General features: G+C 40.6%; 1 protein-coding gene across 3 annotated transcripts in view; it reads right to left on the minus strand.

The window, feature by feature from the left end:
• Positions 1-13,312, minus strand: part of arhgap23 (Rho GTPase activating protein 23) — a 279,609-nt gene that overhangs the window by 227,798 nt on the left and 38,499 nt on the right. Inside the window, exon 1 of one of the 3 annotated variants that reach the window (XM_033034905.1) lies at positions 3,730-3,873. The exons of the other annotated variants lie outside the window; for them this stretch is intronic. Coding sequence (XP_032890796.1) covers positions 3,730-3,738 — 9 coding nt within the window. The 5' untranslated portion in view covers positions 3,739-3,873. Of the gene's footprint in view, positions 1-3,729; positions 3,874-13,312 lie in introns of those variants that run through there. 3 annotated transcript variants of the gene reach the window in all.

Genomic DNA, 13,312 nt, shown 5'->3' on the forward strand with positions numbered 1-13,312 from the left:
AACCCTGCTAAATTAATTAAAAACTCCTGCCATAGCGATAGCAAACCTCACTGCAAGGATATTGGTCCTGCCTCTGTTGAAGGTCTCCGAGCTAAAACATTCAAAACTGTTTTTCTTCCACAAATGATGCGTGACCCACTGACTGTTTCTGGCATTTTCTGTATTTATTTCAGATTTCCAGCTTTTGCAGTTTTGGATTTTCATCATGCAGGGTTTGATTGACATTTTTCCATCTCTTTTCAATATGAATCTTATATTTGCTCTTTTCCAATCTGCTGAATACCTCTAGAATTTTGGAAGATGACAATGATCACATCTATTACCTCTGCTACTATTTCCTTTAGGAGCATGTTGCAGACCAATAGTAGCAATGTTACAAAATTTTGAGATTTTAAAAATCAAGTCTGTAATTTATCCCATCAGATAAAGCATAAAAATAAGTTTAATTTGACATCTAATTCACTTTCATATCTCAAGTATTTAAAAAGTTATGGCCATTTTCATACTCGGAAATGAGCATCTTGTTCCCTATTGATTTTCTATGGACATAACAAAAAAGTTGTGATCGTGAACAGTCAAAAGCCCATAACTTTCTTAAAAATTAAGAGAACTGAATGAAATTTTCAGTTATCATAGATTGAAGCATTCTGAAACAATATAAAATAATCTTACTTGGATGACCTGAAATTAAAGCATATAATTAGTTAGTTACCTAATTGTAGCTAATTTCAGACTTCAATTACTAGATCTCAACATCTATCCATTTCTTAATAAATGATTAACATTTTTAAATAGCCTAAATGTCCAAATAATATTCACAAATAATTCACAATAAAACATGATTTTAAAATCTCATTTACATTAATTTATAGGCCAAATGGAAGGAATTTAGTGTTTAATTGCTGTAAATAAATGCCCATTTAAATCAGCTTTCCAGTGGGTCCCTGTGGAACGCGCTGGTTTAGAACGTTCACATTGCGGTAGATTTGTGCCTCAAATGCCGAGAAAAATACTGCGCGATATAATGGGCCCAAAATGAGCTACTCGCAATATTAAACTTTGTATAAAGGGATCTTTAGAAGCCCTTTTGAATGTAAAAATATACAACCTTCCTTCTGCTATTTTCTTTATGAGACTCTGCGGTTGCTGACGGTCGCGGGTTTAAAGATTGATTTTTTAAACTACTATAACTATTATTCAAGGCCTTTAAACCTAATAATAGCTTTTGCGACGGGGTCTATCAGCGATTTTTCGTTAATAATTAACTAGGCTGAACATTTTCGATTGGAACAGCCTAGAGAAAATCGCGTTTTAAACCCGCCCCCTCTAAACGGCGCCAAAATCGCGCACACCCGCAACGGCAGATCTTCAACGACGCTTCAGGTAGGCTTTGCAACATACCTACCAATAGGTCTTGAGAATGTGTCAGTCCTTAGCCCAATTAATTTGCCAGAATGTTTTAAGTAATGTAATTTTTTTTAATTTCCACCCCCTTTCAAACCCTTACATTATTATTATTGGAATCTTTTTTTGGTGCCTTGTACCATGAAGACTGATTCAAAATAATTATTAAGAATCTGCCTTTTCCTATTTCCCATTATTACTCTCCCCTCACCAATTTCAGCTGCTGCCCAATTACTGTTAAATTGGAATAAACATGGTGGCTAAATTACATACAAAGAAATCTCAGAAGCAGAATTTCTGTCCTCAGCACATTTTCACTTTCGTAATGTTTGAAAATAAAAGATGCTAGGGATAACTTCCTGGGCTTCTTCAAAATAACACCATAACATATGTTCCATCCACCAAGGATAAAGAGACATTTCTTTAACATTCTAACTGGAAGTTGTCACCTCAGTTGTGTACTGAAAAGGCAATTCTGGAGTGGGACGAACTCAGACATTGACTTGAAAGTCAAGGAATTTACAGTCAGAACATATCAGAAATATCAACGGGGTGGAAGATTGCAACCATCACGTGGTTTCGACTAAAGCAATCAATTCGACGTGCACAAACGGAAAATCAAATAGAACCAAGTTGTCCAACAACTTTAGGCTGTGCACGCCACACGAAAGAAGAAGAAGAAGAAGAAGAAGAAGAAGAAGAAGAAGAAGAAGAATCAACCAATAACTAAATGAAAGATTGGCATCAAAACTCAATAATTAAACACAAAGAATAAATTAATCGTTGTCAAGTCAAAGGGAAATTGGAAGTAATCAAATACCTCGTGTAATATTTTGATAGAGATGGCACCCACAAAACGTTTGCGATGCAAAACACTATTATAAAAATTATTATGTAATCATACATTGTAAACATATTAATCATGCAACAGAAAATTATTGGGGGAGTATAAATAAATTAATTAATTTTGGGAGTCTATTCCTTTTAAATCAGTAAATATTTATCATAAGAAGTGAATATCAAGAGCAGTCAATAAAGGTGCTCATGTGATGAGCCATGATCACATTGAATGGCGGTGCTGGCTCGAAGGGCCGAATGGCCTACTCCTGCACCTATTGTCTATTGTTATTCACGCACAATTGTGTAGGGACATTTGCACATCCCTGTGAGCAGATAGTTAATGCCTCAACGCAACAAGCCACAGGAATGGCAAAAGGGAAATTTGAGAGACAAGAGCTCGCTAAGTTAATCACATACAAATCTAATTGCATTACAGTTGTTTACAGTATTTTGTAATTGAGAGAAAATCGGTTTTCAAGCAGTGAATTGTTTGTGGCCATTTCTATGTCAATTTGCATCTATCTAGAGACTTAGCTAGGCATTTCCATGCAAAAGTCCAAAGGTCCCAATGCACGTTTCACATCTGTTCTGCACATCGTTAAGTTAGTTCCTGCGCAATGCTCTTTTAGGATCAATGCAGAGGTTCTTAGAACAATCTCAGGAATAATCACCATGCACAAACACTCTCAGAGCAAACATATTTTAGGAACGCAAACAAGGAAAGACCTGGATAAATCATTTACTTATTCTTAATCCTCTAGGGCCCCTTTACCCCAAGACAACTGTGGTAGGCCTCCTAATCAATCCTCAACCACAGGGAATTGTACAGCAAGGCAATGATCACACAACTACAGGGCCCAATCAGTCAAAGCAGTTGCTGATCACAACCCTTTCGCCACCTGACCTTCCACTCACACCAAATACCCTTAATTCACAAAACCCAATCAATTCCGACTATACTTCTCCCTGATTCTTTCACAACCTTCCTCCATTCACTCTTTTCCAGGCATAAATCTTCCAGATCTTCCTATCACAGTTCAAACCATTCACGATTAACCTGAAATCTTAATTCTGTTGCTCAGATGCTGTCTGATCTGTTGACGATTCCTGCATTTTCTGTGTTCAATTTAGATTTTTAGCATTTGCACCTTTTTTGCTTTTTGAAATGAACTTCTTGCAATATGAACAATATGAAGTCTGGTATGAGAAGGCTCTTCCATTCCTCTGGGAATGTTAACAAAAACAGGGCTCAACAGCATTAACATATTATTCACAGTTAATTTTACAGCTGTCAGCTTAAAGATGTGAGGGAGGTGGGTAAATGTACTTGGAATCTAGATAGACACATTTAACATTCAATTATCTTGGATCAGCATGCTTCTGCATAGCTAAAGGCAACGCCCAATAGCAATTGCACAGGTTAAAACATCTTTCACTTTTCCTTTTATGACGAAGTTAAGAACATGCAAATATAATGCAACTTACCTGAGCCATCCCATTCACCCAGGTTGAAGCCCTAGTGTCCCATCACTTTTACCCTGTAACTTGCAACAAACCGAAAAATACAACTGCACTCTCCATGGGACTTCTCTGTCATGACACAACAGACTGCATTTCAACAAATGCATGGCTCACATAGCTTCTTGAAATCACAAGGCAACATTCGCTGCTCCGGCCACCCCCTCCCCTCCCCCCCAATTGTGTAATGAAGGTCATATGATGTGCCCATCATTTCTAAACCATGACAGCTGCTTACGTGGGAAGGAAAGATCCTTTAGCGGCAAGGTCTTCCACAGATCCTAAATACCACCAAGTTCACTCAAAATAAACCATGATTAAAGCCTCAAAAATCTGACGCTCTTTTGTTGCTCGCTAAACTATTTCTCCTCTGCTTACCACCCCCATTCTAGCTTCAGCCTGGAAAATGTAATAAAGTTAACCCCATAAATGTCAAACATTCCAGAGAAATGATTTTTGCTTAGAAATTACTCATAAATTCAATAATGTGCTTGTTAACAATGCTAGCAGGACCTCAACCCCAACAAAATGTAGGATATTCAAAAAGTAACAATGTCATCGCCAAGCATATGTGGATTCAAAGAAAGCCCTTCTTTGCTGTTTAAAAAGGATTAATATATGATAACAGAACTTACAGGGTTAGTCCTTTGTGATCATTATTAAGAATGTATCATTGTATGTAGCAGCTATTAGCACAGGACAAACAAAAGGTTCATACAAACAGACCTCACAATGATCAGATCACAAATGCAAATGTTTGTTATTAATAAACTAGGCTAAGACTTAGCCTATGAATAAATTCATCCATAGGCACTGTTCATTTATTACAATGTCAAAAATTACATTCCTTGGCCTTGTATTTATTTCAGTAAGAAATCAGACTAAATCATAAACAAACTATTTAGTACAGAGATGAGAAAAAAATATTAATTTAGAGATTTGTGAACCTTCGGATGCTTTATTTCGTTATTGTTTAGACTGAGTATTCCACAACACAATGAGGAAAACTGCTTAACCAGGTCCATTCACAAAATGAGAACAAATCCAATCCAAGAGTCCAGAACCAGGATCACAGTTTCTGGGCACAGAATACGTAATTTAAAATAGAGATCAGAACATTTCTTTACCAAATCGTTGAACTCTTTACTGCATAAGACTGTGGAGGTCAAGTTATTAAACATATTCAAGAAGCAGGTAGGTGTATGTCTTAATGCTAAAAGAACAGGAGAACACGTGAAGGTAGGAAGAGAAAGAGTGATGAGCCATGATTATGTTCAATGGTGCACTCGTCTCAAAGGACTTCTGTTTCTATTTTCTATCTTTTTAAGTTTCCATTATGTAGAAATTAATTCTCTGCTCTATAAACCCAGCTGCAAAAGTTCTGATTTTATAGTCCTTGGATCAGCCACATTCAAGAGTTTAGAAACGTTTTGTTAATAGTGCCAAGTATACCCACAGCTTTTGCTTCTCAGAACAAAGTGATGCTTTCTAAGATACATTTCTCTAAACAAAGAATCATTTTAAGAATGTGCCGAGTTAGAAATAGTTGCAAATTAACACTATTCTAGAAGAATTCCTAATTCCTGTGCTCTAACTATATATTCCATCCTTTCTCCAGGACTTACAGCCACTCATTTGTTAATTTTGTCAAACACAAGGGTAAAGAAGAGTTAACCGAAGCAATATATAATTTTTGTGATTGTTGTTATGAATAACATAGTGACTTCATTTAACATTCAACTATTTAGTGACTGGACTATCCTTGTGCAAACCTCAGTCTTTTTTATTCTTCTTACGTAAACTTTGGATCTTCAAAAGCCCTGATGTTTCTGTCCAAAAATCACTTCAAGTCCCCTACTTGTTAATCTACAATGAATTCTGGGACCCCTCAATTTTTTTAAATTGCTGCCTTGGCTTCAAATCCCTGTAGTGTCCCATCTCTCCCCAACCCTACACGGCTGCCGGGCCTGTAGCCCTTCAGGGGCTCGGGAACATGGGTAGGTGTGCAATCAGAGATAAGGTAAGTGTGCAGAAAGAGCTAAGGACGACAAAGCATCCAAGGTATGTGGTCTGAGTCCAGGATCAGTAAACAGCAGCAGGCAGGATTTGGGAACCTGGGTAGATCAGAGCCAGGAGTCAGGAAGGATGATGGCATTGTGGATTAGTTGGGCAGCTGGAGCTAGGGTTAGAAATGTGAACCACTTGTGCCGCTAGGACCAGGGGTTAGACAGGAGCATAGTTTGCAGCTGGGACCACAGGGGATTTGTGAGGAGGTGCGTGTGAAGCGGAGGTAGGTGTGAAGAGGCTGGTGCACAGTACTGTGGGTGACTCAGCTATATATAGGGCCATGAGTAAGATTCCAAGATCAACAGCGCCGGGAGCCTTGGGTGTGAGAGGAATAGATAGGCGCTCTGTAAACATGAATTCAAGGTCTCTCTGTTTAAGGATGTCACAGAACGATCGCACGGCATTCTGAAGTTTGGAATAGGATAGGTCAGATGACTGCTTAGTTGAAGCTATCATCCAAGAAGGAAGAGTTTAGATTGCTAGATCACTGGGACTGTTTCTTGAGAAGGTCAGTTACATCTAAACAAAACAGGTCCAAAAAGTGTGGGATTGCTCGTGCTGTTATAAACTAATCTGGCAGAAGAATGGGACACAGAGGAGGAGCTGGGAATGAGGGACATACAAGGAAATAGAAGGACAATTAATTTAATCCAGTGGACAGGGTACTGAGACATTGTAGGAGTCGAGAAATAGCCAATAACAGAATACAAATTAAGTCAGTCTGGTCTGCAGGGCACATGGGATGGAACATATGGCTGGAATGCAACTATTTTCATGCAAGGAGTGCAATAGTAATACGGATGAACTGAGGATGCCGATTAAAGCATGGGAATGTAACACTACAACTATCACAGATGTTGTTGAAAAGCTGGGTAGGTATGATAATAGCATTCCAGGATATGGAAAAACACAAAGCAGGGGAGTAACTCAGCAGGTCAGGAAGCATCTCTGGAGAAGATGGATAGATGCCGTTTCGGGTCAAGACCCTTTTTCAGACTCTGGAGTGGAATCTTCAGGACAATAAGGACAGAGGATATTATAGAAGCTTCTTCAAATGAGGTATATGGGTGGAACTTAGAAACAAAAGGGTGTGATCATTTTTCTGGGGCTTTACTATGTACCTCTATACACTCTGTGGGTGACAGGGGAGCAGATATACAGGCAAATCACTCGTGTAAAAACGATAGTCAAATGCCAGTAGAAAATCTCACTTCCCAGCACTGAGTTGGCCAAAGTTTAAAAAGCTTGGAAAAAGTCAGAATTGTTAAAGTGCTTCCAGGAGCACCTATTGTGCCAGTATGTGGATAGCCCTACCACAGGAGGGATGGTACTGGATCTATTATGTGGGGAAATGGCTAGATAAGAGAAAAGAATATCAATGGAGCAGCATTTCAGTGACAGAAACCATAAGTTTAAAATGTTATTAAGGAGAAAGACAAGGATAGACTGGTAATTCAAATCCTGATTAAGGAAAGGTACACAAAAATGCTGGAGAAACTCAGCGGGTGCAGCAGCATCTATGGAGCGAAGGAAATAGGCGACGTTTCGGGCCGAAACCCTTCTTCTGACTGATGGGGGGTGGGGGGGAGAGGAAGGAAAAAGGGAGGAGGAGGAGCCCGAGGGCGGGGGGATGGGAGGAGACAGCTCGAGGGTTAAGGAAGGGGAGGAGACAGCAAGGGCTAGCAAAATTGGGAGAATTCAATGTTCATGCCAACCGGACACAAGCAACCCAGGCAGAATATGAGGTGCTGTTCCTCCAATTTCCGGTGTTGCTCACTCTGGCAATGGAGGAGACCCAGGACAGAGAGGTCGGATTGGGAATGGGAGGGGGAGTTGAAGTGCTGAGCCACCGGGAGTTCAGGTAGGTTATTGCGGACTGAGCGGAGGTGTTCGGCGAAACGATCGCCCAACCTCCGCTTAGTCTCCCCGATGTAAATCAGCTGACATCTAGAGCAGCGGATGCAGTAGATGAGGTTGGAGGAGATACAGGTGAACCTTTGTCGCACTTGGAACGACTGCTTGGGTCCTTGAATGGAGTCGAGGGGGGAGGTGAAGGGACAGGTGTTGCATTTCTTGCGGTTGCAACGGAAAGTGCCCGGGGAGGGGGTGGTACGGGAGGGAAGGGAAGAATTGACAAGGGAGTTGCGGAGGGAGCGGTCTTTGCGGAAGGCAGACATGGGGGGAGATGGGAAGATGTGGCGAGTGGTGGGGTCACGTTGGAGGTGGCGGAAATGGCGGAGGATTATTTGTTGTATTTGCCGGCTGGTGGGGTGAAAGGTGAGGACTAGGGGGACTCTGCCCTTGTTGCGAGTGCGGGGATGGGGAGAGAGAGCAGTGTTGCGGGGTATGGATGAGACCCTGGTGCGAGCCTCATCTATGGTGGCGGAGGGGAATCCCCGTTCCCTGAAGAACGAGGACATTTCCGATGCCCTGGTGTGGAACGTCTCATCCTGGGAACAGATGCGGCGTAGACGGAGGAATTGGGAGTAGGCCTGGGAACAGATGCGGCGCAGGCGCATTAATCCTGATTAAGGAAAGGTTGATTTCAACATAAAAGACCTGACAAAAGTGGACTGGGAGCAACTGCTTGCAGGTAAATGTTCACACAACAACTGGGAGTCAGTCAAAAGTGAGTCCTAATTCTTGAGAGCGAGTACAGGAACATGCTTCTGGAACGGCAAAAGACAAGGCCTAGATCCAGGATGTCAAAGGATATTGATAGTTAGAAATAAAACGATTTACAGCACTAACAGAAAACTGAAAACATGCGGGCTGAAGAGTTTTTTTGTTCCCATGCTGTATGACTGTCTTCTGGGGTTTGGTCTTGAACTTCCTTTAAATCACCATGTTCCTGGACATCAGATATTTTCTATGACACTCTAAAGCATTTGCTTTTTTCTCCCATTTGCAGTCAGCCAGATGTTATTTTATTTTCTTTAAGAAGGAACTGCAGATGCTGGAAAATCGAAGGTACACAAAAATGCTGGAGAAACTCAGCGGGTGCAGCAGCATCCTATTTTATTTTCTTGTCTCAAAGGATTTATAAGTAAACTTGCTGTCCTTGTAAATAACGGATAGAAAAATCACACATCCCGGGACATAATTTTCAAATATGCTCATGGACTTTGCCAGGAGCACAGAAAGATAAAGTTTTTCCTTCAGTATACTGTCTGCCAAGTTATATAGTCACAACATTTAATAGACAAGCTAAAATTACCTAAACATAAAAACTTTTCCAATTAGATAATTCCCATAAACCTCAAAAATTCATTCAATATTTTAATCAAATCTATAAAGTTGTGTATTTGAACTGTTCTTCCTCATGAATAGCTAATCATTGCCTTTAATTGTGTAAACCATCTCAAAGTGCTTTGTGGAAACTCAATCAAATTAGAACAAATTCTAAGGTACACAAAATTGCTGGAGAAACTCAGCGGGTGCAGCAGCTTCTATGGAGTGAAGGAAATAGGCAACGTTTCGGGCCGAAACCCTTCTTCAGACTGATGGAGGGTGGGGGTGGGGGGGTGGGGAGAAGAAAGGAAAAAGGAGGAGGAGGAGGGGGAGCCCGAGGGCTGAGGGATGGGAGGAGACAGCCCAAGGGCTGAGGCAGGGGAGGAGACAGCAAGGGCTAACAAAATTGGGAGAATTCAATGTTCATGCCTGCCGGATGCAAACTTCCCAAGAACAAATTCTAGCCTGAAGTAATAAAAGGTTTAAACAAGGAATTTGAGAGCATCCACACAGCTGAAGAAGTCATTGAAGAAAACAGAAACCATAATGAAAACTGAAAGGCAAATCAATAAGATATCCTTTTCTTTTTATGCTTCTTCCAATCACAATCTCGAAACAAAATCTAAAATGAAAAATGCATAAAATGTATTTTTGGCTTTGGTATATTATTGTCAAGTGTACTGAGATAGTGAAAAATGAAAATATATGAATTGTTACAATATTAGCCCAGTTCAGAATAAAACTGTTGCATTCTAGGAAGTTCCAATGTCTTTCTTAAGAGCCTGTCTCACTCACCCGATTTCTTCGGCGACTTGTCGGCACCCGTCATAGTCGCAGCAGGTCGCCAAAATTTTTCAACAGAAAAAGGTACGACTCTTTGGGCGACTCCTCACGACTAAACAGGGGTCACGTGTCGACATGTCGCGGGGTGACGCCTGTATGGTCTTGAGTAGTCGCCCAAAGAGTCGTACCTTTTTCTGGTCGCCGCTGGATTTTCAACATGTTGAAAATTTTCGGCGACCTGTTGTGACTATGACGGATGCCAGCAGTCGCCGAAAAAAATTGCGTAAGTTGGACAGGCCCATTACTGAACTGCAAGTTCAACGCACGAAGGCAATAACTCCCAAATTACACCAGACTTGCAGAATATCAAAGGCTGTCACTTTTTACTCAAACCATACCAGGAAACAGTCAAACTGAAAATCATGCCACATTCCATGCATGGGCAATCTTGCTGATAAATTATCTTCTAAAAAAATGTATGTTCCAAAGTTACATTATGGAGTGAAAAAGTAAAACTGCAGCCATTTTCATGAACATTCAGAACACCAACATTTTCAATCCACAAGCCGTAGAGCCAATGTTAAGCCTTCCTGCCAATAAGAATAAAAATGTACTAGCCATGTGCAGTAACATTCACAGAGTAAGTAAGTGCGGCACAGTGGCGCAGCGGTAGAGTTGCTGCCTTACAGTGCCCGGGTTCGATCTTGACTATGGGTGCTGTGTGTACAGAGTTTGTACAGACTGTGGGATTCCTCTGGGTGCTCTGGTTTCCTCCCACACTCCAAAGAAATGCAGGTTTGAAGGTCTCTTTGCTTCTGTAAATTGTTCCTAGTGTCTCAGAGAGAACTAGTGTACGGATGATCATGGTCGGTATGGACACGGTGGCAGAAGGCCCTGTTTTCACATTGTTTCTCTAAACTAATCTAAAAAAGCTATAAGTAGAAGGCAAAGCAGAGAATGCAACATAGAGGTAGATCAAAACAAACCAGAGTAGGACATGCAGAGCTACAGAAAATGAATGACAAGAAGAAAACAAAATGACCAAGACGGATATACTTTTTTTTTTTTTAAAGCAACAATTTTTTTTTCATATTCTAAAACTATATTTATAACCACTTACTAGGAGGTTACAGTACAGGGGAAAGTCACCTTATGGTAACTAGCACAGAAGGGGAAAATCATGGCTAACTTAAATGTAAAATATTCAAAAATAATTGATCACTGTGGTAATACAAATGAAGGAAAACGTCATAATGATAAAGCATTTGTTTATTCAAGAATTACCCAGAAGATATTCTCAAAATCATTTTTGAAAATGTTCTTTCGTTTTCAGAGCACGGGACACATTCCTGGCCAACTTTCAGCAATGACACCCTTATCAAGCATAGTACAAGTATCTGGTCTTCACTGTAAAGAATATTACAAGCTATCCAGCTCATAATCTCTGCAGCCAACTGGACTGAAACATTCTGTGCACCGCCCCCACCCTACCCAATCCTAACCAGCACCATCTTCAACATTCACACTGAACAATTATTATACTATGGCCTAATTCTTCACATGTGAACTCAGCAAGATCCCTACTTTGTCCTGCCTGACCCCACCACAATGGTTTCCCACAGGATAGGAAAGACATTTCATCATCACATGAATGTACTCCATTAAAAACAAAATTTGAGTCTAGTTGAAGGGTAGTTTGTGGAATTCCAAGCACTGAGTAGAATGCTTGTTTCTCTCACAGGGGGGATATAACTTCATGAGGCAAACAGCCACAAGTACAACTATTCAGCACAAAGCAATAGTCGGCATTTTGTAACCATACAGTTCACAGTGATCCTTTGTTATTACAGTGTACTGGTATCATATTGTCATGTGGAATTGCACACCAAGAACTGAATTTCTACATCTTCTCAAAATAAATATCAAAGTTATTTGAAATATCATCTTCCACTCATCGTTTCTGACAATATTTTCATCTGGTGGTGGTGATGCAGATTATAACCTGCAGTTTTGTTGAGTGCTGAAATGCAAGTTAACAGTTGTCATTGAGCCATAAGAGCAAAAATGGAAAGTAGCACCACAAGTTGACAACTTCTGCCAAGAAGGGATTTGAAAATTAGTTGTCCTGTTTTTTTCATTCACTTTTCATGTTTAAATCTTGGACCAATTTGGATTAGAATCTATTCTCTTAGCCAATTTTTGGATTCAAGGTGAAGGGGGGCGGGCGGGGGCTTAGAGGAAACGGTGGGACATTTGCTAGTTTGCTTGTAATACTCCAGGTTTTTTTTTTTAAACAATATAGTACAGGCAAGGTTTACAGTTCACCTATCAAATCTTATTGGTGATCACAGGCAGCAAGCTGTAGATGGATTCATCCATCTGAACATCTACCCTGACTGCCAAAGTAAATATCAGGTCAGAGTCACCCTGGAGAATCAAAGTCGGCTTAGCTAATGGCAGACTCAAAGCGTCTCTGCTGACAAACTAAAAGTAAAGGCTGCCATTCTGGTTTACCAAATACAGATATGTTAAATGAAATTACTGGATGATTTTAACAGCATACTTCACCACACCACCACCGCTGTAGCTATAGTTTAGTTTTTTAAGGTTACTTTAGAGACACAACGTGGAAACAGGCCCTTCGCCCACCAAGTCCACATCGATCATCGATCGTCTGTACACAAGTTCCATGTTATCGCACGTTCACATCCTACAAACTAGGGGCAATTTACCTACAAGCCTGCATGTCTTTGGAATGTGGGAGGAAACCGCTGCGCCCGGAGAAAAACCATGCAGTCACAGGGAGAACGTACAAACTCCACACATACAGCAGCCGTAATCAGAATCAAACCTGGATCTCTGGCGCTGCAGCTCTAATGCTGCGTCATTGCTTTAGTTGCAACTGAAAGGGAGTTGCACAGGTTTATGAAAATGTGCTGCCAGGACTAAATCCCGGGTAGTCAATGGGGAGAGAGGACCATCTGCCATAGGCCAAGTTCAGGGCCCAGGACTGGATCAGCACCTAAGTGGTTGAATGGAGGACAGTGAAAATTCTGAGTAGAGAGAGAGGAGGTGGCATGAAGACTTAATAAATAACAAGTTGAATTATTAGAATTTAACTGTTCAATGACAATCTATCCCAGGATAATTAATCAAAGCTAGAGATTAGTAGGAGCAACGGTTCAGGGAATGACGTTATGCAAATAACACCGTAATTATGTCAAGACTAAAAGGTTGAATCACTCCAGGAAGTGTATGGTCACGAAAGGAACTGAACTGGTAGTTAGTTTCAATCCGGGTAAACTCAATTTTCAATGTGCAATGCTGAAAAAAGTGCTATATAATCAATAAACACAGATATCCCTATTGGAAGTATGTAAAATTAAGAAAGGCATAGGAAGTGTAGATAGTCAGAGCATTTTCCCCATTTTCTCCAAGATGGAAACGTCAACCATCTACAGATGACTGG

Source organism: Amblyraja radiata, chromosome 16 (genome assembly GCF_010909765.2).
Source record: "Amblyraja radiata isolate CabotCenter1 chromosome 16, sAmbRad1.1.pri, whole genome shotgun sequence".
NCBI lineage: Eukaryota > Metazoa > Chordata > Chondrichthyes > Rajiformes > Rajidae > Amblyraja > Amblyraja radiata.